The sequence below is a fragment of the Onychomys torridus genome, unplaced genomic scaffold, assembly GCF_903995425.1.
Source record: "Onychomys torridus unplaced genomic scaffold, mOncTor1.1, whole genome shotgun sequence".
Lineage (NCBI taxonomy): Eukaryota > Metazoa > Chordata > Mammalia > Rodentia > Cricetidae > Onychomys > Onychomys torridus.
Window position 1 is genome coordinate 1449 of NW_023412791.1, and position 24933 is coordinate 26381.

Below are 24933 nucleotides of genomic sequence, written 5' to 3' on the forward strand. Positions count from 1 at the left end.
GGCTAGGTTCATTCTCTGTGAGATCCCCTAGTCCTCCAATCCTAGCCAGACTCAGAACGCCAGGGAAAGGATAGGAAATCCTGGAGCCAGACGGAAGAGGTGCTTGTTTCTGTGGAGGTCACATAGGAGGGGGACACATCAGCAGGGACCCTTCTCCATGGAGTGTATCTAAAGCCCTACATGTGGAAATCAACATGGCTTCAATGGGGATTTGAGGGCCTGTGAGGCAGTCCCATAAGTTTAGCAGATTAGGTTGTTAGCTGCTGCATACCTTCTCTAGGACCTTGGAGAGAATAGTGATTAGTAGGTCATAGGAAGGCCACTGGTTTCAGGCCAAGGAGCCTTAGGGTGGGGTTAATCTGCTTTAGGGTGGGTTTTCCCAAAAGGCAGAGGCAGGAGTGCCCTTGGAGTGGGAGTGCTCAGGCGAGAAGTGCCTGTGTCTTCCATGGAGAGGTTCTCCAACCTCCCTGGACTCTTGAGGTCCCCTTCAGGGTCCCTTTGGCGGAGGTGGCGTGCTCTGCACCCGTGGACATCCCAGCAGACCTCCTGGCAAGCTGCGGGCTGAGGCACCCGTCCCCACCCATGGCCCCATTCTCATCCCCGACCCTGGGCTGCGCTCCAATCCCAGGCTGCCCCAGGCGCCAGGCCCCAGGCAGCAGGTTAGTGGGCGGGGCCGCCAGCCAGTCTATAAATCCCTGGGCCCACTCCTGGAGGCACTCACTCCAGGCTGGCGCTTTCCTGCTGAGCGGTCCTGCTTAGACTCGCCAGTGGCAGGAGTCCTTTGAGGCTTCCTAGGCCGGATGGAAGATCCAAGCAGCAATCTGGGGGACAGCACTGGGGCCCTGGCATCCTGGTGCAAAAGGACTGTTTGGGGTGCCTTGCAGCAGGAGGCCCTGCTGACAGCTTTTGCCATGAACCCTTACTCAAGCTTCAGGGCCAGGCAGGACCTGGCCAGCGAAATGGGGCTGATGAGTCCCACATCCACTTGTGGTTTCAGAACCACAGCAATCGCACAAGGCATGAGCGCCAAGGTCCCCAGGGGTCGGCTGGAGGAAGCGGGCTAGGGTCCATTCAGCTACCCGAAGAGCCTGGTGCCAGGTGGAAGAAGCAGCACCGAGGAGGCTAAAACCAGGCTTTGCACTTCACTCAGCTCTGCACAGTTCAGCATCTTGCTCCAAGCTTTTGAGAACGTCCCACGCCTGACATATAATGCCAGGATGAATCTCGCCCAAGAGACCGGTTTGCCTGAGGACACACTTCACATCTGGTGTCAGAACCAGAGAACACGCCGCCCTGGTGGTGGCAGGGGCACAGCTGGAGGTCAAGACTCACTGGCACAGGCGCTGCCACCTCCACTGCACCAGCTGCTGCTTCCCTTGCTGCTGCCTCTGCGACCACCTCCTCTGAGCCCACAGCCTTCACCTGGGCCCTCTGGGGACCTGGAAGGAGCTCCATGCAGCTGGGAGATTGAGCAGCATGCCCAAGACAGCCTGTTGCCACCGGCTGCTGCACTAGTCTTGGGTGTCCAGACTTTCAGTCCGCCCTCCCCAACAGCCTCCTTCCCAGTGTCCTCACCTGCAGCAGCAGCACAGCCCCCTGGACCATGTCACCAAGGCCACTGGGAACCCAGCCTTGTCGAAGGCAACACCTTTACAGTGGACGATGTCGAGCTCATGGTTGATCAACTGCTGACAGAACTCCAGGCTGAACAGGAGGCCCACGACACTCTGAATGCATTCATCCAACACTTGACTTGCCTCTGGATGAACAAGAATACCAGACCCTACTGCTGGATCTGCTCTGAAACTCAGCAAGGCTTCATCCTCATGCCCCATGCCTCTCATCACTTGACCTGTGTTCACCAAGCACCTACTGACTCCCTGTGTTCCCCAGGGGGAGGCCACGGCTGAGAGCCTGGCAGGAGGAGCGGGCAGCACCCCAGCCCAAAAAGGACTTCTAAGGCCTCCATTCCAGTCAGTAGAGGGAAAGAGTGTGTGTTACACAATCAGCGCCATGCCAGAGCTTCCACTCTGCCCTAAGCTCTGCTCCTCAGCACACTGTAACCTCCCCAAAACTCTTGACTCGGCTCTGAAGACCTGACACCACAGATATCCCCTCAAAAAGTCCACCCTAGGCACAAAAAGCCAACAACTGATATTTGTGTTTCCTATTCTTTCGTCTTTTCTCTCATTTCTTCCAGGACCCGGAAGGGGACCGCAAGAGGCCAGGGAGGGGGAGAACCGCGCCAGGGGAAAGACACAGGCACGGCGCGCCGGAGCACGGCCCACGCCAGGGCACGCCGGCCGCGGCCGGGGGGAAACCACCCGAAAAGGAGAGTGCGAACCCCACCGAAAGGCGCCGGGGCCGGAAACCAGGGGACCGGCCGAGGCGACGAAGCACCAGGCGCGCCAAAGGGCCGAGAGAAGGGAGGCAGCAGCGAACAACCGAAGCGGCGGAAACGGAGGGGGACGGCCGCACAGGCCCGCAAAGCCCCAGGGAAGCCCAGGGAGGGCCCACATGGGAGGCGGAGAGGACAACGCCAGGGAGAAGGCCGGGCGGAGGGGCCCCCCCGAGGGGGACCCCACAAGAAACAAGCACCGCGGCCGGCGGGCGCCAGGCGAGGGCCGAGCCGTGCCCGGCGGGCGGAGGCGGGCGAGGGAGGGGGAGGACGAGGGGAGCGCACAGAGAAGGGAACCGAGCCCGGGGGAGCAAAAGGCCACAGGAAAGAGGAGCGAGAAGCACACAGAGAGGCCCGGCAAAGACAGGCACAGACGGCAGAGCAAGGGACAACGCACAGGAGAGGGGGGAGGGGCAAAAGAGAGGGGAGAGAGACGGGCGGGGGGCCAGGGCCGAGGGGAAAAGCCGAACGGAGGAGGGAGAGGGCACCAGGAGAACACCGACAAGAGTAGGAGGCCCACTAGCAACAAAGACCAAAGAAGGTAAACACCCACAACTAAGAACCACCCAAAAAAGAACGAGGAAGGAACAGGCACGGAGCCGGAGGAGACCAGGAAGAGCAGAAAAACGCAAGGGGCCCGAAAGAAAGACTACAGGGCGCACCAAAGAGAGACCAACACAGAACCAGCCGGCGGCGGCACACAAGAAAACACAAGGCACCGGAAGGCCACACAGGCCGGAAAAGGCAAGGGGCAGACGGGCGAGGCCAGGGCCGGAAGAGGCAAGCGGGGGGAGGCGAGCAAAAGAGCGAACCAAGAGACGGCAAACGAAAAGGTGAGGCCAAAGAGGACGGAGGAGGACAGGGGCAGAGGCAGCAGAGGGAGAGACAGAGGGAAGGGCAAAGCGACAAAGAAGGGCCGCAACGGGGAGGCAAAGGGAGGGAGCGAGAAAATAAGGCGGCCCGAGGGAGGGAGCGAGAGGCAGAAGGGACAAACGGGGGAGGGACGCCACGCGAGGAGGGGACGAGAGAGAAAAAACAGCGAGGAGACCGGCGACGCACAACGCCAGGGAGGCGACCAAGAAAAGAGGACCCAAAGGAGAGACACAGGGAGGGGCCGAAGGACAGAGAAAGGGAGGAGAACGCCAGGGAACCGGGCGGGAGGAAGGAAGGGCAAGGGGGAGGGAAAGAAAGCGGAGGGGAGCAGGAGAGCCCAGCGGGAGCAAGAACAGAAAGGGAGAACAAGGAAGAACAGACCAGGAGAAAGGAAGACCACAGGAGAACAGGAAGAGGCAAAGGGCGGGAGAGGGCCCCAGAAAGCCACAAGGAGACAGCCGCGGGAGACGGCGGGCAAGGGGCGAGAGAAAGCCGGAGCGGACCGAGGCGGGGGAGCAGAGGGCCAAACACCCGAACGGGCGGGCGGGAACGCGCAGCCAAGAACGGAGGGAAGGGGAGGCAGAGAGCCGCGGCCAGGCCCCAGGGGGAGCGCCAGGAGGCCAAGGGGGAGAAAGAGGAGGGACGGGAAGAGGGGGAAGGGGGAGACCAAGAGGGAAAAGCACAGGGACAAAGAGCCAAACGAAGGGAAGCACAGGAAGGAGGAACCAAAGGCGGGGGAGCCCCCAGCGGGAGCAGGCCCGCGGGAGAAGGGAGACAAGGGAAGAGCGGGGGAGCGCACCCAGGCAGGGGACCGGAACCGGCCGGAGGGAGGAGCGGGCGGGGAACCGGGGCAGGGGGGACGGGCGGCAGGAGGGAGGGGGACAGGACCGGACGGGCCGAAGCGGGCCCAGGAGCGGAGCCCCAGGGCAGGCGAGCGCGCGCGGGGCCGCCGTCCGCCGGGGGGGAGAGAGAGAGACGGCCGGGGAGGCAGCGCAACCGGGCAGCGCAGGGCCAGGCAGGCCGGGCCCCCCCGCCCGAGCGGACCAGAAGGGCCCCACAGGAGCCCCAGGGGCCAAACAGACAGCGCAGCCACGAAGACAGGGAGGCCCACGGCCGGGGGCCGCCCAAGCGAGGCAAGGGGCGCACGAGGCAGATGGCACGGAGCCAGGGGAAAGGCGGCGCAGGGGGAGGCCAGAGGCAGGGGGCCAGAGGGCGAGGGGGCCCGGGCGGGGGCCAAGCGGGCGGCGCAAAGAGGCGGGCGCGCACGAGCCCGCCGCGGGCGCACCAGGGGGACGCCCGCCCGCAGCGCCAACGGGGCCCAGGCAAGAAGCGCGGCAGGCCACGGCCAGCAGGGAGGGAGGAGAGGGCGAGCACGACCGGGAGGGGGGGCAGCCCACCACCAGACGAGGGCAGGGGGGCGGGCGCGCCACCAGGCCAGGAGGCGACAGGAGGGCGCGGGAGGAGGCGGGGGACGCGCGAGCACGGGGGCGGCGGCGAGGCGGGGGCGGCAGGAGCAGGGGCGGGCGAGCCGGGCCCGAGGGGCGGAGCAGCGGGGAGCGCGGCGCCCCGAAGCGCGCGGGGCCGCAGACCGGGCCCGGAGGACCCCACGCCGGCCACCGGGCCAGGGAGGGCGCAGCAGGCCGGGCCGGGGCAGCCGGGGCGCGCGGGGCCGCCGGGGGAGCCGCCCCGGGAGAGTCAGTGGGAGGCAGCAGGAGAGCGAGGAGGCCGAGAGAGCAAGACCACGGGGCGGGCGGGACGCGGCGGACCGCAACGCGGACGCCGGCGAGAGCCGCCAGGGCCGGCAAACGGGAGGCCAGGCGGGGAGCGGGGAAACAACCCCGGACAAGCGGGCGCGCCCGCGGAGGAAGAGGCCAGGGCCGCCGCAGGCGCGGGAGACAGGGAGGGGAAGGCGCGGGGGGAGAGAGGGGGAGAGCGACACCAGCGGGCAGCGGAAGGGCAGGGACGAGGAGCGGGACCCCACCGGGGACGGAGGGGAAGGGCGGGCAGGGGGAAGGGGGGGGCGGGGCAGCAGAAGGAGGGAGGCGGGGGAGCGAGGGGGGAGCCGGGGCGGGAGGCAAAGGAGGCGGAGAGGAAGGGAACGAAGAGCAGGACGGAGGCCGGAGGGAAGGGGGCCCGGCGGGAGGGCGGGGGGACGAGAAGGGGCGGGGGAGCGGGGGCAGCGAACGGCGCGGGCGGAGGCCCACCGCGGCCCGGGACCACCCGGCGCGCGCCACCCGCGCGGACAGCCGCGCGGGGGACCGGGGAGGCGGAGGAGGGGCCGGGGGCAGGCGGCCGCGCGGGGCGGCGCGACGCCGCGGGACGGGGAAGGGCGCCAAGGCGAGGGGCAGGCCGCGGGAGAGCCCCGAGGCCGCCAAGCCGAGCCATAGCAGAACGCCAGGGAAAGGAGAGGAAGCCGGAGCCAGACGGAGAGGGCGGGCGGGGAGGGCCAGAGGAGGACACTAGCAGCAGGGACCCGGCGCCAGGGAGGGGAGCGAAAGCCCGACAGGGGGAAAGCAACAGGGGCAAGGGGAGGGGAGGGCCGGGGAGGAGCCCAGGGAGCAGAGGAGGAGCGGCGGCAGACCGGCGCGAGGACCGGGAGAGAAGGAGAGAGCAGAGGAAGGCCACGGCAGGCCAAGGGAGCCGGAGGGAAGCGGCGGGAGGGGCCCAAAAGGCAGAGGCAGGAGGGCCCGGGGAGGGGAGGCGGCAGGCGGAAGGGCCGGGGGCCAGGGAGAGGGGCGCCAACCGCCCGGGACGCGGGAGGCCCGGGCAGGGGCCCGGGGCGGAGGGGCGTGAGATAGTGCGCGGCCACCCGAGACAGCCCACAGACCGCCGGCGCAAGCGGCGGGGGAGGCACCCGGCCCACCCAGGCCCCAGGCGCAGCCCGGACCCGGGGCGGCGCGGCCAAGCCAGGCGCCCAGGCGGCCAGGCCCCAGCAGCAGGGGAGGGGCGGGCCGCCAGCCAGGCGAGAAACCGGGGCCCACGCCGGGAGGCACCGCCAGGCGGGCGCGGGCCGGCGGAGCGGGCCGGCGGAGACGCGCAGGGCAGGAGGCGGGGCGGCCGAGGCCAGAGTAAGAGCCAAGCAGCAAGCGGGGACAGCACGGGGCCCGGGCAGGGGGGCAAAGGACGGGGGCCGGCAAGCAGGAGGCCCGGCGGACAGCCGGGGCCAGGACCCGGACGCAAGCGGCAGGGCAGGCAGGACCGGGCCAGCGAAAGGGGGGAGGAGGCCCACAGCCACGGGGGGGCAGAACCACAGCAAGCGCACAAGGCAGGGCGTCCAAGGCCCCAGGGAGGCGGCGGGGAGGAAGCGGGCGAGGGCCAGGCAGGACCCGAAGAGCCGGCCAGGGGGAAAGAAGCAGCACCGAGGAGGCGAAAACCAGGCGGGGCACGGCACGCAGCGCGGCACAGGGCAGGCAGCGGGCGCCAGCGGGGGAGAAGGCCCACGCCGGACAGAGAGGCCAGGTAGGAAAGCGCGCAAGAGCCGGGCCGGAGGACACACGGCACAGCGGGGGGCAGAACCAGGAACACGCCGCCCGGGGTTGGCAGGGGCACAGCGGGGGGCAAGACGCACGGGCACAGGCTAGCGGCCACCGGCCACGGCATCCAGCGGGCGGCCCGGGCGGGCCGCGGCGACCACCGCGCGGGGAGCCCCAGCCGGCACCGGGCCCGCGGGGACGGGAAGGAGGGCCAGGCAGCGGTGAGAGGGAGCAGCAGGCCCAAGACAGCCGGGGGCCACCGGGGGGCACGAGGCGGGGGCCAGACGGGGCAGGGCCGCCCGCCCCAACAGCCGCCGGCCCAGGGCCGCACCTGGCAGCAGCAGCACAGCCCCGGGACCAGGCACCAAGGCCACGGGGAACCCAGCCGGGCGAAGCAACAACCGGGAACAGGGGACGAGGGCGAGGCGCAGGAGCAACGGCGACAGAACGCCCGGCGAACAGGGAGGCCCACGACACGCGGAAGGCCAGGCGCCAACACGGGACGGGCGCGGAGGAACAAGAAGACCAGACCCGACGGCGGGAGCGGGCGGAAACCAGCAAGGCGGCCAGCCGCAGGCCCAGGCCGCGCAGCACGGGACGGGGCACCAAGCACCGACGGACGCCCGGCCCCAGGGGGAGGCACGGCGGAGAGGCCGGGCAGGAGGAGCGCGGCAGCACCCCAGCCCAAAAGGACGGCGAAGGCCGCCAGGCCGGCAGGAGAGGGAACAGAGGGGGGGGAACAAGGCAGCGCCAGGCCAGAGCGGCCACGCGGCCCGAAGCGCGGGCGCAGCACACGGGAACGCCCCAAAACGCGGACGCGGCGCGAAGACCGACACCACAGAGAGCCCCCAAAAAGGCCACCCGAGGCCACAAAAAGCCAACAACGTGAGAGGGCCGAGCGGGCGGCGGGGCGCGCAGGGCGGCCGCGGCCCGACCACGGGCCCCGCCACCAGGCGGGCGGCGGGGAGCCAGGGCGGAAGGCCGGAGGGGACACCCGGCCGGCCCGGCAAACCACAGGAGGCACCGGCGGCGACCGGCAGGAGAGCGCGATAGCGCAGCAGCGGGCCGCAAACGGCAACGGGCCACGGGACGTGGAGCGCAGCGAGACCACCAGACGGAGGAGAACGGTTGGGGAATGGGACGCAGGAGAAGGGGGAGGCGGCGAAGGACAGAACAGCACAGACACGAGAGGGGGAAGCGGCGGCAAGGACGCAGACCAAGAGGGAGGGAGACAGGGACGGGGGAAACACGGCAAGCGGCCAGGAGGGGGACAAACAGAGAAGCAACAAGGAGGGACCACACGGGCGGCAGAAGTGAGGAACAGAGCGAGGAGGAGAGCCGGGACGGGGCGGGGGCCCGCATGCCGGACAGAGAACAGGGACGCCCGAGCGGAGGGCCGGCGACACCGGGGGGCGGGAGCAAAGAAAACCCGGCAGCAGGCGACCAGGGCAGGGGGAAAAGAGCGGAACCGGGCGGGGGGAGAAGGCACCGGGGGGGGGGCGACCGAGCGAAGCGGGCCAGAACGGGAACGGAGGCCAGGGGGCAGACCAGGAGGGGCACACAGCGGGCCAGGACGGCAGAAGCGCCCGGAAAAGGGAAGGGCGCGAAAGAAGGGAAAGCGAAGGAGGAAGGGAGGGGCACCAGCGACCCGGGAGAGAAAAAAACGCGAGCCCGTAAGAAGGAGAGGAAGGGCGAAGCCGGGAACGGCGGCCGCAGCGGCGGGCGGCGGCGCGGGGGGGAAGGGCCGAGGAGGGCCGACCGGGACGGCAGGCGCGCGGCGCGAGAGGCGGGGCCGCGGAAGAGAAGGCGGGCTGCGCGAAAGCAAGGCAGGAAGGCCGCCAAACGGAGAGACCGCGGGACGGGGCCGAAAAGCGGGAAGCAGAGGGGGGGGAGGGAGCCACGGCGGAGAAGCAGGACGCGCGGAGGGGGCACAGCAGGAACAGAAGAGGGAACGGCGGGAAGGAGACCACAGGAAACAACATAGAAGGACAGGGGCAAAGAGAAGAAGCAGAGGGCGAGCCAGGCGCGGCAAAGCAGAGCGGCGGGGGGCCGGGAGTCGGGCACCGGAGGCGGGCAAGGAGGAGGGGCGCCGGGGCAGGACCCGAGGGCCGCGGACCCCCGGGCCCACGGAACGACCGGAGCCAAGGCAGGGGCAGGCAGCGACACCGGCAGGGCGGGGCAAAACGGCGAGAAAAAGGAGAGGGGGCCGGGGAGGAGGGGGGGGGGGGAGGGGCAGGCACAGCGAGGGGGGACAGGGCGGGACACAAAGGCAGAAAAGGAGAGGAAAACAGGAGGGGCCCGGGGGAGAGCACCATGAGGCCCCGGAGAGGAAGCCCCGGAAAAGGAGGGGAGCGGAAGCCATGGAAGGCCCAGGAAACCGGGCGGGAGCCGCACAGCAGGAAGGACAGACCCACGAAGCCACAGCCAGAGGGGGGGATGGGGAAGGCAAACGGAGGGGCGCACAAGCGAGGCGGGAACCAGGACGCCAGGCGGGGCCAGCAGGCCCAGACGCCAGGGGGGGCAGAAAGACCGGGGGCCGGCCGGCCCAGACAGGGCCAGGCGGGGGGCGGAAGGGCCGCCCGCCCGGGGGGAGCGGGGAGGAGCAAAGGCCAGCAAAGCAAACGGGAAGGCGCCGCCAAGGGCCGGACGGCAAGGAACCGGGGCGGCCCGACCGGGAGCCAACGGCGGGGAAAGGAGAGGGAAGGACGGGAGCGGGGGCAAAAAAGGGAAGGGAAGGGAGGGAGGCCACGGGAGAGGACAGGGAAGAACAGGGGGGAGCGGGAGGGAAGGCGCGAAAGAGGAAACAGAGGACAAAAGAAAAGAACAGCAGGAGGAAGCACCAGAGGGGCGCCAAGGGGCGGGAAAAAGGAGAAGAACAACAACAACACAACAAAGCAAGAAAAGGACGCGGAGAAAGGGGGGGCCGCAAGAGGAGGGCAGGGGAAAAGAGAAGAGGGAAAAACAAGCAGGGCCAGCAGGAAGAGGAGGCCGGAGACCCGGGGCAGACCGGGAGAAGGAACGGGCAGGGCGGCGGCCCGAGCAGAACCGCGGACGGGCCAGAGTACACACGGGGCGGGCACACAGAGGCCGCCACCAGCGGGAACCCGGGGCCGGACAGGGCACCCCCAGAGCGAGGGAGGGCAGGGGGGGAAGGGGAATGCAGAGAAGGCAAACAAAAGAACAAGAGCACGGGACGGGCGGCGCGGGCAAGGACCGGGGGGCAAGGCAAGCACCCACAGTGGGCACGACGAACGCCCAAGCACGCAGGGGCAAACCAGCGCGCGCCGCCGGGCGGGCGCGGCCCCGGGGAAAGCGCGGGGACGCGAGACCCGGGGGCAGCCGGCGGCGTAGGAGGTCCCGGGGGGAGAGAGAGGAGGGGGGCACACAGGAGGCGGGGGACGGGATGCGGGGAACCACCAGGGGGGGGGGGAAGGGAACCCAGGCCGGGGCAAGAGCAGCAAGGCAAGGGCGCGGGGCGGGGGCAGGCGCGGCGGCCCGGCACCCCCGGGAACCCGCCGAGCGCGGGGGGGCGGGAAGGCCCAGGGACCGGGGGGCGCCGCGGGGAAGAGACAAACGGGGCGCGGGAAGGCAGAGGCGGCGGAGAGGGAAGAAGCCCGCAGGGACAGGCGACAGGGGCGGAAAAGGCCGGCCGCCAACGCGCCGGGGGACCGGAGGGCCCAAGAGGCGCGGGCCACAGGAAAGAACAACCGACCGGAGGACAACAAAACACGGGCGCAGGACGGGAGGGGGGCGGCGCCGGAAATGGCAACAGGGGAGCAAAGCGGGAGGAGAAGGAGCGGGGCGGGCCGAGGGGGAAGAGGCAGAGCAGGACCGAAGAGCAAACCACGGGCGACACGGGAGCGAAAGGGAGAAAGCAGGACGGCAAAAGGGGCACACAGCGGCCAAAGGACAGGAGCAGCGCCGGGCAAGCAGGGGGCGAAAGGGGAGGGAAGCCAGGGGCCGGGCAGGCAGGAACGGGGAGGAGCAACGGGACAAGGGAGGGCGGGCAGGGGAGAAGCAAAGAGCAAAGGAGAGGGCGGACAGGAACAGGGGAACCAAGCAAAAGACAGGGGGCAAACGGAGGGAGGGAAGGGCAAACAGAGGACCACAAAGGGGCGGGGCGGAGGGCCAAGGAAGGGCCGCGGACGGGAACGCGAGCGAGCGGGGAGAACCGAAGGAAGGCCAAGACCCCCAAAGCGGGAGGGGGCGGGGGGCGGGAACGGGACGGCGGGGAGGGAGAAAGACAGGACGGACGGAGGGCGGCCAGCGAACGCCAGGGCAGGGGGGCCGGGCGCAGGGGAAGAGGGGGAGAGACCAGGCACCGAAGGGCCGCGAGGGCGGCAGGGGCACAAGCCAGACCCCCAGACAGGGAGAAGGGCACACAGACACACACACACATCACAGCACACACACCACAGACACACACACACACACAACACACAACCACACACACACACCCACACCGGGACACAGACAAAGCAGGGAGAGAAGGGGGCCACGCCAGGACGGGGCGCGGCCGGACAAAGGCCGGGGAGAAGGGAGGACGGGGAAAGGGGGCGCGGGCCCCGCGGGGCGAGGCCCCGGCGACCCCGCAGCAAGGGGCCCGAAGCAAGGGCCAGGCGACACGGAACCACGCAGAGCGGCGGGCAGAGGCGGGGCGGGCACGCGGCCGGCGGCGCGGGGCAAGCGGGAAGGAGGGGGGGCCGGGGGAGGAAGGCCAAGAAGGGAACGCGGAAGGGGCCGGGAGGGGCCCCAGAAAAGAGGAAGGAGGCCGCAAAAGGGGCGGCAAGACCCCCACCGAGGAGGCAAGCGGGGAGGCCAACAGGGCAAGAGGGCGCGAAGGGGGAGGAAGGCAGGAAGGAGGGAGAGCAGAAAGAACGGAGGAGGCAGAAGGACAAAGACGGCGAGCGAAGAGAGAAGGAAAGGAAAGGGCAGGCCACGCAGAGGCAAGGCACAGGCGCAGCCGACAGCAGCGGCGAGGAGCAGGACAGGAAGAGCCAGGCCGACAAGAAGGAGGCAGGGACAAAGAAGAGGGGCGCAGCAAGGGGCGAGGGGGCAACCCCCGAACGGGAGCGGAGAGAGAAGAAGGAGGGAGAGCCAGGACCGGGACGGGAGCGGAGGACGGACAGGGAACCGAGGGGGAAGCAGAAGGGAGGAAAACAGAAGGGCAGAAGGGACAGGGCAGGGAAAGAGGAGCGAGGACCGACCCCCCGGGGGCCGGCGCACCCCACAGGCAAAGGGGAAAAGAGGGCACACAAAGGAAACCAGGGGAGAACAAGGAGGGAAAGGGGAGGGGAGACAGAACAAAGGGGGAGAAGGAAAAACGACAGCGAGGCCGGAAGCGCGGGGCCGGAGGAGGAACCACAAAAGAGAAAAGGAAGGCGAGACGCAGGAGAGCGGGGAAGCAGGCGGGAAAGGGGAAACGACATGGGGAATGGCGAGGGGCACCCGACCGGGCGAGGGCCGGGCCCAAGGAACGGGAGAAAAAGGCACGGCGGGGGGGAGGAAAAGGGCAGCAGCGCGGCACAACAGACGCGCGGCGGGGCGGCGGGCGGCGCGAAGCCCCACGGAGCGGAGGACCGCACCCCGGGCGCCGCAGGCGGGGGCGAGCGGAGAGGCCAGGGCCGGGCAAAGGGAAGGGAGGAAAGAGGAGGAGGCGGAGAGCGCGATCGGGAGGAGAAGCAGGGGCAGCCCGGGCCGGGCAGGACGGGGACCGAAGGAGGCCAGGACACTGCCGCACAAACAGAAGAAAGAAAGGGGGGAGGGCAGCGGGAGGAGAGGAAGAAAGGAGAGAAAAGAAGAAGGAACAGGAAAACCCAAAGAGCGGGGGGGGGGCGGAGCCGGGGGGGACGGGGGAGGGGGGCGCGGGGCGGGCGTGCAGAGCCGAGGCGGGAAGGGCAAGGGGGTGGGGGGAAGTGGACAGGGGGGGGAGAGCAGCGGAGGCAGAGGGGAGGCGCGGGCGGGAGCGGGGAGGGGGGGAACACACACGCGTGCCCGCGACGGACGGCCAGGGAGGCCGGCGAAGGCCGGGGGGGGGGGGGCGGCCCGCGCCGCCGGCCAGGCGCGCAGCCGGGCCGCCCCGGGGGAACACAGGGAGGCCAGGAGGGCGGGGGGAACACAGGCAAGGGAGGAGAGGCAGGGGGCAGGAGGAGGAAGCCGGGCGGGGGGAGGGGCAGAGCAGAGCCAGCAGCAGGGGCGGGAGGCGGGGGGGCCAGGGGCAAGGCAAGGGGGGAGCAAGGGCCGCCCACGGGACGGGGGAGCCAGAGGGGCCGGGGCCGCCGGGGCAGCCGGGAGGGCCGGCAGCAGCGGGGCAAGCAGGAGCGCGACAGCGGGCCACCGGGAAGGGGGGCCGGCCACCGGGGGGGGGCCGGGGGGCCGGGGGGCAGGGCCAGAGGGCGGGCCGCGGCGGCAGGGGGGACGCCGGGAAGGAGGCGGGGGGAGGGCGGACGCAGAGGCGGGACGCCCACGACGAGGGCAGCGGCCGGGGCAACAGGCGGGGGGGCAGGCGGCGCAGGCGCCCAGCCGCAGGGGGCGCCGGCCGGGGCCCCAGGGGGCCCAGGGGAAGGCGGGGGCGCCGAGGCGGGGGGCAGAGGCAGCGGACAGCGGGGCGGGGGAGGCGGCGGCCCCAAGGCCAGCGAGGCGGGACCGCCAGCGGGGGCCCCGGCCACCACCAGGGGGCGGGCGCGCCGGGCGGACACCAGAGGGGTGGGGGGCCGCAGGCAAACCGGGCGCTGGGGCGAGCGGCACCCGGGCAGCAGAGGCGGGCGGGGGCCGTGGCAAAGGCGCGGAGCAAGAGGGGCGGCGGGGCAGGGCGGAGGCGAGGGGCGAAGCCGGGGGCGGCCCGCCGCGGGGCGGCGGCGGCCACCGCGGGCCCGGGCACCGGGCGCGGGGCGGCGCGGCGGGGAACCGAGCCCGCGGGGACCCGCCGACCCCGCGGGGCCGGGGCGCGCAGCCCGGGGCGAGGCGGCGGGGCGGAAACCACACGCGGAGGCGGGACGCAGGCAGCCCCAGGGCGCGGGCCAGGGCCGGCCGGGCCCGGAAGCGCGGGGAAGGGGGCCGGGCGAAAGCGGGCAGCAGCGCCGCCGGCGGCCAGGCGGCCCAAACAGGCCGGGGGCGCCGGGAGGCCAGGGCCCCAGGGCGGCCCCCAGAGGGCGGCGGGGAGCGGCCAGCCGGGCCGAGGAAGCCGCAAAGGACGCCGGCCACGGGCGAGGCGAAGCAGGACCGCGCAGCAGGAAGGCGCCAGCCGGGAAGGAGGGCCGCCAGGAGGGGCCCAGGGCGGGAGAGCCGGGCGGGCGGCCCCGCCCACGACCCGGCGGCCGGGGGCCGGGGGCCGGGGGCAGCCGGGGATGGGAGCGCAGCCCAGGGGGGGACCAGGCGGGGGCGGGGGGGGGGAGGGGGCCGCAGCCCGCGGGCGGGCCAGGAGGGCAGCCGGGAGGGCCACGGGGGCAGAGCACGCCACCGCCGCCAAAGGGACCCGGAAGGGGACCGCAAGAGGCCAGGGAGGGGGGAGAACCGCGCCAGGGAAGACACAGGCACGGCGCGCCGGAGCACGCCCACGCCAAGGGCACGCCGGCCGAGCCAGGGGGGGAAAACCCACCCGAAAGCAGAGGAACCCCACCCGAAGGCGGCGGGGCCGGAAACCAGGGCCGGCCGAAGACCGCCGAAGCAGCAGGCGCGCCAAGGGCCGAGAGAAGGGGGCAGCAGCGAACCCGCTGAAGCCGCGAAGCCCAGGGGACGGCCGCACAGGCCCCGCAAAGCCGCACGGAAGCCAGGGGGAGGGCCACGCGGAGGGCGGGAGAGAGACGCCGGGGAGAAGGGGCCCGGCGAAGGGGCCACCCCCGACGGGGACCGCCACAGAAACAAGCACCGCCGCCGGCGGGCGCCAGGAGGGCCGAGCCGGGCCCGGGCGGGCGGAGGCGGGCGAGGAGGGGAGGAGGAGGGAGCTGCACAGACAAGGAACCAGCCGGGGAGCAAAGGCCACAGGAAAGAGGAGGCGAGAAGCACACAGAGAGGCCCCGGCAAACAGCACAGACGCAGACGCAAGGGCAGAGAGAGGGGGGAGAGAGACGGGGGGGGCCAGGGCCGAGAAGGGAAAAGCCCAACGGAGGAAGGGAGAGGCACCCAGGGGAACACAGACAAGACAGAAGCCCACAACAACCAAGACCAAAGAAGGAAACACACAACAAGACCACCCAAAAGAACAGGAAGGAACAGGCACGGAGCAGGACGAGCCAGGAAGAGCAGAAAACGCAAGGGCCGAAAGAAAGGGACAGGCGCACCCAAGAGAGACCAAAACAGAAGTCCACCCGGCGGCGGCACACAAGAAACACACTGGCAACCGGGGGCACACAGGCCCGAAAAGGCAAGGGGGGCGCAAGGCGGGCCAGGCAAAGGACCGGAAGAAGCAAGCAAGCGGGAGGAGCGAGCCGAAGAGCGAACCAAGAGACGGCAAACGAAAAGGGAGCCAAAGAGGACGGAGGAGGACAGGGCAGAGGCGGCAGAGGGAGAGACGGAGGGCGAAGGGGGGGGGGCCAAAAGCGACAGGAAGGGCCGCAAGGGGGCAGGCGGAGGGAGGGAGCGAGAAAAAAGCGGCCCGAGGGAGGGAAGCGAGAGGCAGAAAGACAAACGGGGGAGGGACGCACGCCGAGGAGGGAGGAGAGGGAAAGAGCGAGGGACGAGCCGGCGACGCACAACGCCAGGGAGGCGACCAAGAAAAGAGGACCCAAAGAAAGACACAGGGAGGGCCCAAGGACAGGGAAAGGGAGGAGAACGCCAGGGACCAGGGGGACGGGAGGGGGAAGGAAGGGCAAGGGCGGAGGAAAAGAGAGCGGAGGGGAGCAGGAGAGCCCAGCGGGAGCGAGAACAGAAAGGGAGAACAAGGAGCGACAGCCCAGGAGGAGGGAAGAGCAGCGGAGACGCGGAAGAAGCAAAGGGCGAGAGAGGGCTCCCAGCAAGCCGCAAAGAGACCGCCGGGAGACGACGGGGCAAGGGGGAGAGAAAGCCCCCAACGGACCGAGGCGGGGGGAGGGCCAAAAACCCGAAGGGCGCAGAACGCGCAGCCAAGAACGGAGGCGAAGGGAGGCAGAGAGGCGCGGCCGGGGCCCAGGGGGAGCGGCTGGAGAGGGAGGCAACGGGGAAGGAAAGAGGAGGGAGAGGGAGAGCAAGAAGAGGGGAGAGCAATGGAGGGGAAAAGCACAGGGACAAAGAGCAAACGAAGGGAAAACACAGGAACGAGGAAGCAAAAACGGAGCCAGCCGGCAACGTGGAGCAGGGCCGCGGCAGGAGGGAGACAAGGAAAGAGCGGGGGAGCACGCCAGGCAGGGGACCTCGAACCGGGCCGGAGGGAGGGGAGCGGGCGGGGGAACCGGAGGGCGCGGGGGACAGGGGGCAGCGAGGAGGGGGGACAGGACCGGACGGGCCGGAAGCGGCCAGGAGGGAAAGCAGGGCAGGCGAGCGCGCGGCGCCGCGCCGCCGGGGGAGAGAGATGAGACGGCCCGGGGGAGGCAGCGCAACGGCAGGAGCAGGCCAGCAGGGCCGGCCCCCCGCCCCGAAGCGGACCAAAGGCCCACAGAGCCAGCCGGCCAAACAGACAGCGCAGCCACGAAGGACAGTGGGAGGGGCCCACGGCCCGGGGGGCCGGGCCCAAGCGAGGCAAGGGGCGCACGCAGGCAGAGGCACGGAGCCAGGGGAAGGGGCCGCAGGAGGCCGAGGGCAGGGCCAGGAGGGGGAGGGCCCGGGGCGGGGCCAAGCGGGCGGCAAGAGGGGGCGCGGCACGAGCCCGCCGCGGGCGCACCAGGGGGACGCCCGCCCGCAGGCGCACCGGGAGCCCAGGCAGAAAGCGCGGGCGCCACCGGCCAGCAGGGAGGGAGGAGAGGGCCAGCAGGACGGGAGGGGGGCCAGCGGAGCACCAGACGAGGGCAGAGCAGGCGGGCGCGCGACCAGGGCCAGGAGGGACAGGAGGGGCGCGGGAGGAGGGCGGGACCGCGCGAGACCGGGGCGGCGGCCGAGGCGGCAGGGGGCGGAGGGGCAGGGGCGGGCGAGCCGGGGCCGAGCGGGCGCGAGCCAGCGGGGAGCGCCGGCGCCCCGAAGCGCGCGGGGCTCAGACCGGGCCCGGCAGGACCCCCACGCACCCACCGGGGCCAGGGAGGGCGCAGCAGGGCGCGGCCGGGGGCCAGCCCCGGGGGCGCGCGGGGGCCGCGGCGGGGAGCCGCCCGGGAGGGAGCGGCGGGGAGGGCAGCGAGGGGAGAGGAGGAACGGCCGAGGAGGGAGGCAAGACCACGGGCGGGCGGGCGGACGCGAGGGACCGACGCGGGACGCCGGGGCGAGAGCCAGCCAGGCGGCAAACGGGAGGCCACGGCGGGGAGCGGGGGGAAAACAACCACCGGAACAAGCGGTGCGCGCCCGCGTGAGGAAGAGCCAGGGCCGCCGCAGGGCGCGGGGAGAGCAGGAGGGGAGGCGCGGGGGAGAGAGGGGAGAGCGACACCAGCGGGCAGCGGAAGGCAGGACGAGAAGGCGGGATCCCCCGGAGGAGGGGAAGGAAGGGCGGCAGGGGGAAGGGCGGGGGCAGCAGAAGGAGGGAGGGGAGCGAGGGGGGAGCGCGGGCGGGCGGGAGGCAAAGGAGGCGGAGAGGAAGGGAGAGAAGGAGCAGGGGACGGGGAAGGCCGGGGAGGGAGGGGCAGGGCGACTGAGGAGGCGCGCAGAACGAGCCCGGCGGAGGGGGCGGGACGAGAGAGGGGCGGGAGCGGGGGCAGCGAACGGCCGCCGGGCGGAGCCACCGCGGCCCGGACACCCCAGGCGCGCGCCACCCGCGCGGGACCAGCCGCGCGGGGACCGGGAGGCGTAGAGGGGCCGGGGCAGGGCCGCGCGGGGGGCGGCGCGACGCCGCGGGGACGGGGGAAGGGCGCCAAGGCGAGGCAGGGCGCGGGGAGAGCCCGAGGCCGTCCAAGCCGAGCCAGACGCAGAACGCCAGGGAAGGAGAGGAAAGCCGGGAATCCGAGGGAAGGGGCGGGGCGGGGGGGCACAGGAGGAGGGTAAAGTCAAGCAGCAGGGACCCGGCGCCAGGGAGGGAGCAAAGCCCGACAGGGGAAAGCAACAGGGCGGCAAGGGGGAGGGAGGGCCGGGAGGCAGGCCCAGAAAGGGAGCCAGAGGAGGGGAGCGAGCGGAGACCGGCGCGAGGACGGGGGAGAGTAAGGGGGGAGGAAGGCAGAGGAAGGCCATCGGGGGCAGGCCAAGAGCCGGAGGGGGAAGGGCGGGAGGGGGGGCCCCAAAAGCAGAGGCAGGGGGCCGGGGAGGGGGAGGGCGCAGGCGAGAAGGAGCGGGGCGGCGGGAGTAGGGGCGCCAACGCCGGGACGCGGAGCCCCGGCAGGGGCCCGGGGCGGAGGGGGCAGGCGCGGCACCGGGGACAGCCCAGGCAGACCGCCGGGCAAGCGGCGGGCGGAGGCACCCGGCCCCACCAGGGCCCCAGGCGAGCCGGACCCCGGGGCGGCCGCGCAAGCCCAGGCGGGCCCAGGCGCCAGGCCCCAGCAGCAGGGAGGGGCGGGGGCCAGCCAGGCGGAGAAAGCCCGGGGCCCACGCCGGGAGGCACGCACGCCAGGGCGGGCCGGCGGAAGCGGCCGGCGGAGACGCGCCAGGGGAGGGAAGGCCGGGGAGGCGGCCGGGCCAGAGGAAGACCAAGCAGCAAGCGGGGGGACAGCACGGGGCCCGGCAGCCGGGGCAAAGACGGGGGCCGGGGCAGCAGGAGGCCGGCGGACAGCGGGCGCCAGGAAACCCGGACCCGAGCGGCAGGGCCAGGCAGGACCGGGCCAGCGAAAAAGGGGGCGGCCGGAGGCCCGCAGCCGCGGGGGGGCAGAACCACCAGCAAGCGCACAAGGGAGGAGCGCCAGGCCCCGAGGGGGCGGCGGGGCCAGCGGGCGAGGGGCCACCGCAGCGACTCCAAGAGGCCCAGGGCCGGGCACGAGGGGAAGAAGAAGGCCCGAGGAGGGACGCACCAGGCGGCGCACGCGACGCAGCCCGGCACAGCAGACCAGCGGGCGCCGAGCCGGGGAAAAGGACCCACGCGCCGACAGAGGAGGCCAGGCGGGAAGCGCGCCCAAAGAGACCGGGGCCGGAGGACACAAGCCACAGTCGGGGGCAGAACCGAGAGAACACGCCGCCCGGGGGCAGGGGCACAGCGGGAGGCAAGAGCACGGGCACAGGCGCGGCCACCGCCACGGCACCAGCCGGCGGCGGCCCCGGGCGGCGGTCCGCGGCGACACCGCCGCGGAGCCCACAGCCGGCACCGGGGCCCCGCGGGGAACCGGAAGGAGCACCAGGCGGCGGGGAGACGGAGCAGCAGGCCCAACACAGCCGGGGCCACCGGCGGCGGCACGAGGCGGGGGGCGGCCAGGACGCGGAGGCCGCCCGCCCCAACAGCCGCCGGCCCGGGCGCCCCACCGGCAGCAGCGGCACAGCCCCGGGGACCAGGGCCACCAAGGCCACCGGGAACCCAACCGGGGCAGGCCAACACCGGGTCACGGGGACGAGGGCGAGCGCAGCGGGACACGCGGACGAACGCCAGGCGGAACAGGAGGACCAGGACACGCGGAGCCCCACGGTCCCGGGGGAGGACAGGGATCCAACCCGGGACGGGCCCCGGGACAACAAGAAGACCAGACCCGGCGGCGGGAGCGGCGCGGAAACGCAACACTAGGCCAGGCGGCAGCCGCAGGCCCCAGGCCGCGCAGCACGGACCGGGGGGCACCAAGCACCGACGACGCCCGGGGGCCCCAGGGGGGAGGCCAGGGCGGAGAGCCGGCAGGGGAGCGGGCAGCACCCAAGCCCAAAAAAGGCTCGTCGCAGGCCGCCAGGGCATGGCCAGGAGAGGGAAAGAGGGGGGGGACACAAGCACCGCCACGCCAGAGGCCGACACTGCGGCCAGAAGCGCGGCGCCGCAGCACACGGGAACGGCCCAAAACCCCGGGACCCGGCAAGACGCGGCGCGGAAGACCCGACACCCAGACAGCCCCGCACACAGGCCACCCGAGGCGCAGAAATACCAACAACCGAGGGGGGGGCCGGGCCGGCGGCGGGCGCGCCGGGCGGCCGCGGCCCGACGCGGGCCCGCCACCCGGGCGGGCGGCGGGGGGGCAGGGGCCGGGAAAGCCGGAGGGACACCCGGCGGCGGGCAAACCACAGGGAGGCACCCGGCGGCGACCGGCAGGAGAGGCGGAAGCGCAGCAGCGGCCCAACGGCAAACGGGCCACGGACGGGAGCGCAAGCGGAGACCACCAGACGGAGGGAGACGGGGGGAAGGGACGCAGGAGAAGGGGAGGCGGCGAAAGGGACAGACATGCTCACAGAACGAGAGGAGGGGGAAGCGCGGCAAGGGACGCAGACCAAGCAGGGAATGGAGGACAGGGACGGGTGGAACACGGCAAGCGGCCAGGAGGGGACAACAGAGAAGCAACAAGTGGAGGGACACATCGGGGCGCAGAAGGAGGAACAGAGCGCAGAGGAGAGCCGGGACGGGGCGGGGGGGCCGCAGCCGGACAAGAACAGGACGGCCCGAGCGGGAGGGGCCGGCGACACCGGGGGCGGGAGCAAAAGGAAACCGGGCCAGCAGGGGCGAACCAGGGGGCAGGGGGGAAAAGGGGTAACCGGGGCCTGGGGGAGAAGGCACCAGGGGGCGGACCGAGCGAAGCGGGCCAGAACGGGAACGGAGGCCAGGCGGGGGCAGACCAGGAGGAGGCACCAGCGGGCCAGGGACGCAGAAGCGCCGGAAAAGGGAAGGGCGCGAAAGAAGGAGGAGAGCGAAGAGGAAAGGAGGGGGGGCCACCAGCGACCCGGGAGGAGAAACGGATGGGCCGCGGAGAAGGCGGGAGGAAGGGCGAAGGCCGGAACGGCGGCCGCGCAGCGGCGGCGGCGGCGGGGAGGCCGAGGAGGGCCGGGACCGGGACGTGGCAGGCGCGCGGCGCGAGAAGCGGCGGCCGGCGGAAGCAGAAGGGCTGCGGCGCTAAAGCAGGCAGGAAGGCCCCAACGGGAGGGACCCGCGGGACACGGGGGCCGAAGAGGGTGGAGGGAAGCACGGGGAGAAGCAAGGACGCGCGGAGGGGCACAGCAGGAACACGGAAGAGGGAACGCGGGGAAGGAAGACACAAGGAACAACAAGAAGGACAGGGGCCAAGAGAAGAAGGCAGAGGGCAGCCAGGCCGCGGCAAACAGAGCGGCGGGCCGGGGAGCCGGGCACGGAGCGGGCAAAGGGAGGAGGGGCGCGGGGGCAGAGACCCGAGGGCCGCGAGCCCCCCGGGCCCACGGTAACGACCGGAGCCATAGGCAGGGGCAGGCAGGGGGGCGGGGTGGGGGACCCAACCGGAGGGGCGGGGCAAAACGGCGAGAAAAAGGAGGGAGGCCGGGGGGGTGGGGTGGGGTGAGGGGGAGGAGGGGCCAGGCACAGGGAGGGGGGACAGGGGCGGGGGCCACACAAAGGCAGAAGGAGAGGAAAACAGGAGGGGCCCGGGGAGCCACCAGAGGCCCGGAGACAGGAAGCCCACGGAAAGGGAGGAGCGGGAAGCCAGGAAGGCCAGGAAACCGGCGGGAGCCCGCACAGCAGGACAGGGACAGACCCACGAAGCCACAGCCAGAGGGGGGGGGGAGGGGAAGGCAAACGGAGGGGCGCCACAAGCGAGCGCCGGGAACCCAGGACGCCAGGACGGGGCCGCAGGCCCAGACGCCAGGGCAGAAAGAACCGGGCCCGGCCCGGCCAGACAGGGGGCCCAGGGCGGGCGGGGCGGGGAAGGGCCGCCGCGCCGGGGGAGCGGGGGAGGAGCAAAGGCAGCATAAGTCAAACGGGGAGGAAGGGGCGCGCCAAGGGCGGACGGCAAGGAACCGGGGCGGCCCGACCCGGAGCCAACGGCGGGAAAGGAGAGGCGAAGGGACGGGGGAGCGGGGGCAAAAAAGGGAAGGGAAGGGAGAGGCCACGGAGGACAGGGAAGAAACAGGGGGGAGCGCGAGGGAAGCGCGGAAAAGAGGAAACCAGAGGACAAAAAGGAAAAAAGAAACAGCAGGAGGAAGGCACAGAGGGGCGCCAAGGGGCGGGAAAAAGGAGAAGAACAACAACAACAACAACAAAGCAAGAAAGGACGCGGGAAAGGCCGAAGAGGAGGGGAGGGCGGGGAAAGAGAGAGGGAAAAACAAAGCAGGGGCCAGCAGGAAGAGGGGGAGGCCGGAGGACGGGGCAGACCAGGGAGAAGGAACGGCAGTGCGGGCGGCCCGAAGCAGAAGGCCGGGAGGCCAGAGACACACGGGGGCGCGGCACATCAGAGGCGCCACAGCGGGGACCCGGCCGGACAGAACCCCAGACGAGGGATGACAGGGGAAGGGGAAGCAGAGAGGCAAATCAAAACAGAACAAGAGCACGGGACGGGCGGCGCGGGCAAAGGACGGGCAAGGCCCAGCACCCACAGGGGGTGGGCACGACGAACGCCCAAGCACGCAGGGGGGCAAAGCAAGCGCGCGCGGGCCGCCCGGTTTAGGGTGCTCCTGGTCGCGTGTGGCGCTGCCATTGTACTCTTTGAGACGTCAGGCGTATTTTTTGGGCAGTAGAGGTGGGGGGGTCCCCCGGCGGCGGCCTGTCGGGTGCGAGGATTGTATGACTGGCCTGGCCGGGGGGAGATGAGAGGGGAGGGGCACCACAGGAGGGCGGGTGATGTGGAGGCGGTGAAACCACCAGGGGAAGGAACCAGGGCCGGGGCAAAAGAGCAGCAAGGCAAGGCGCGGGGGCGGGGGGGGCAGGCGCGGCGGCCCCGGCCACCCACTGGAACCCGCAGAGCGCGGGGGGGCGGAAGGCCCAGGGACGCGGGGCGCGCGGGGGAAGAGACAAACGAGATAGGGCGGGGAAGGCAGAGGGGGGATAGGGAAGAAGCCCGCAGGGACGGCGACAGGGGCGAAAAGTGCGCCGGCCGCCAACGCGGCCGGAGGGACCCGGAGCAAGAGCGCGGGAGCCACAGGAAAAACAACGACGCGGGGAGGACAACAAACACGCGCAGCAGGAAGGGATGGCGGGGGGGGCGCCGGGGAAAAGCAACAGGGGAGCAAAGCCGGGAGGAGAAGGAGGGCGGGCGGCCGAGGGGAGATGGGCAGAGCAGGACGAGAGAGCAAAACCACGGGGCGACCGGGAGCGAAAGGGGAAGAAAGCAAGGACCGGCAAAAGGGCACACAGCGCCAAAGGACAGAGCAGCGCCGGGCAAAAGCAGGGGGCGAAAGGGGAGGGAAGCATCAGGGGCGGGCAGGCAGGAACGGGGAGGAGAACGGGACAAGGGGAGGGGCGGGAGGGGAGAAGCAAAGAGCCAAAGGGAGGAGGGGCGGACAGGAACAGGGAAAACCCAAGCAAAGACAGGGGCAAACGGGAGGGAAGGGAAGGGCAAACAGGCGGAGGACCACAAAGGGAGGCGGGACGGATGGGCCAAAGGGAAGGGGACGGGGGAACGGAGCGAGCGGGGGAGAACCGGAAGGGAAGGCCAAGGACCCCCAAAGCGGGAGGGGGCGGAGGGGGCTGGGAACGGGACGGCGGGGAGGGAGAAAGACAGGGGACGGGGACGGACGGGGCCAGCGAACGCCAGGGGCAGGGGGAGGCCGGCAGGGGAGGAGGGGGAGAGACCAGGGCACCCGAAGGCCGCGCAGGCTGGCAGGGGGGGCACAAGCACAGGACCCCACAGACAGGGAAGGGCACACAGACCACACACACACACACAGACACACAACACAGACACACCACACCACATCACACACACACACACACAACACTACACACACCACGGACACAGACAAGCAAGGAGAGTAAGGGGGTGCCACGCCCAGACTGGGGCGCCGGCGGAAAGGCCGGGGAGAGAGGGACGGGGGATAAGGGGGGCGCGCGGCCCGCGGGCGAGGCCCCGGCGACCCCGCAGCAAGGGGCCCGAAGCAAGGGGGCCAGGCGACACGGAACCCGCAGAGGCGGCGGGCAGAGGCGGGCGGGCACGCGGCGCGGCGCGGGGCAACTGGGATAGGACGGCCGGGGAGGAAGGCCAAGAAGGAACGCGGAAGAGTGCCGGAGGTGCCCCAGAAAGATAGGAAGATGGCCGCAAAAAGGGCGGCAAGTACCCCCACCGTAGAGGCAAGCGCGGAGGCCAACATGGCAAGAGGGCCCAAAAGTGGGGAAAGGCAGAAAGGAGGGAGAGCAAAAAGAACCCGGAGGAGCAGAAAGGAGGAAAGAGGGCGTAGCGAGGAAAAAAAGGAAGGAAAGAGACATGCACGCAGAGGCAAGTGCACACACGGCAGCCGACAGCAGCGAATGAGGAAGCAAGTGACAGAAGGAGGTCAGGCCGTACAAGAAGGAGCCAGGGACAAAGAGAAGGGCGCATCATAGGGGCCGAGGAGGGCAACCCCCTAACGGAAGCCGGAAGAAAGTAAGAAGGATGGAGTAGCCAGGACCTGGGGAAGGGAGTCGGATGGACAGCATGGAAACCGAGGGGAAGCATGAAGGAGAGAAAAACCAAAGGGCAGAAGGACAGGGCAGGAAAGAGAGCGAGGGGACCGACCCCCCGGGGCCGGCGCACCACAGGCAAAGGGGAAAAGAGGGGCACACAAAGGAAACCGGGGGGAGAACCAGGAGGGAATAGGGGTTAAGGGGAGACAGAAACAAAGGGGGAAAAGGAAAAACGACAGCGAGGGCCGGGTGAGGGCGCGCGTGCGGGATGAGGAAACCACAAAAGAAAAAGGAAAAGGCGAGACGCAAGAGAGGGGGAATCAGGCGGAGAAAAGGTGGGACGACCAGGGGGGGCGGATGGGGGAGCACCGGACGGGGCCGAGGGCCAGGGGCCGGCAAGGAAACGGGAGAAAAGGCACGGCGGGGGCGGAGAAAAGGGCAGCAGCTTGCAACAACAGGACGGGCGGGGCGGGTGGCGGGCGGTTCACGCACCGAATCCCACTTAAGTCCGGAGACCGGCACCCAGGGCGCCCGCGGGCGGGGAGGTCGAGCGGAGAGCCAGGCCGGGGCAAAGGACAGGGAGGAAAGAGGAGGAGCGGAGAAGCGCGATGGAATGGGAGGGGAAAAAGGGGCCCAGGGGGCCCCCAGGCCGGGGGGGGGGCCCGGCCGGCAGACCGGGGGACGAAGAGGGCCAGCGACACGGCCGCACAAACAGAAGAAAGAAAGGGGGGAGGGGCAGGAGGGAAGTA

The 24933-nt window shown here is 71.5% G+C and overlaps 1 protein-coding gene across 1 annotated transcript; it reads left to right on the forward strand.

Annotated features, from left to right (window-relative positions):
* Positions 1-800: 800 nt before the first annotated feature.
* On the forward strand, positions 801-22090 carry LOC118575876 (filaggrin-like). Its single transcript, XM_036176247.1, is given in 13 exon segments — positions 801-966; positions 969-1091; positions 1180-1715; positions 1894-1973; positions 2201-2755; positions 4142-6730; positions 6815-9428; positions 9761-10897; positions 11271-11549; positions 11635-12440; positions 13009-17583; positions 18018-21035; positions 21208-22090. Coding segments are annotated over 13 exon segments (17361 nt in total).
* Positions 22091-24933: the final 2843 nt, after the last annotated feature.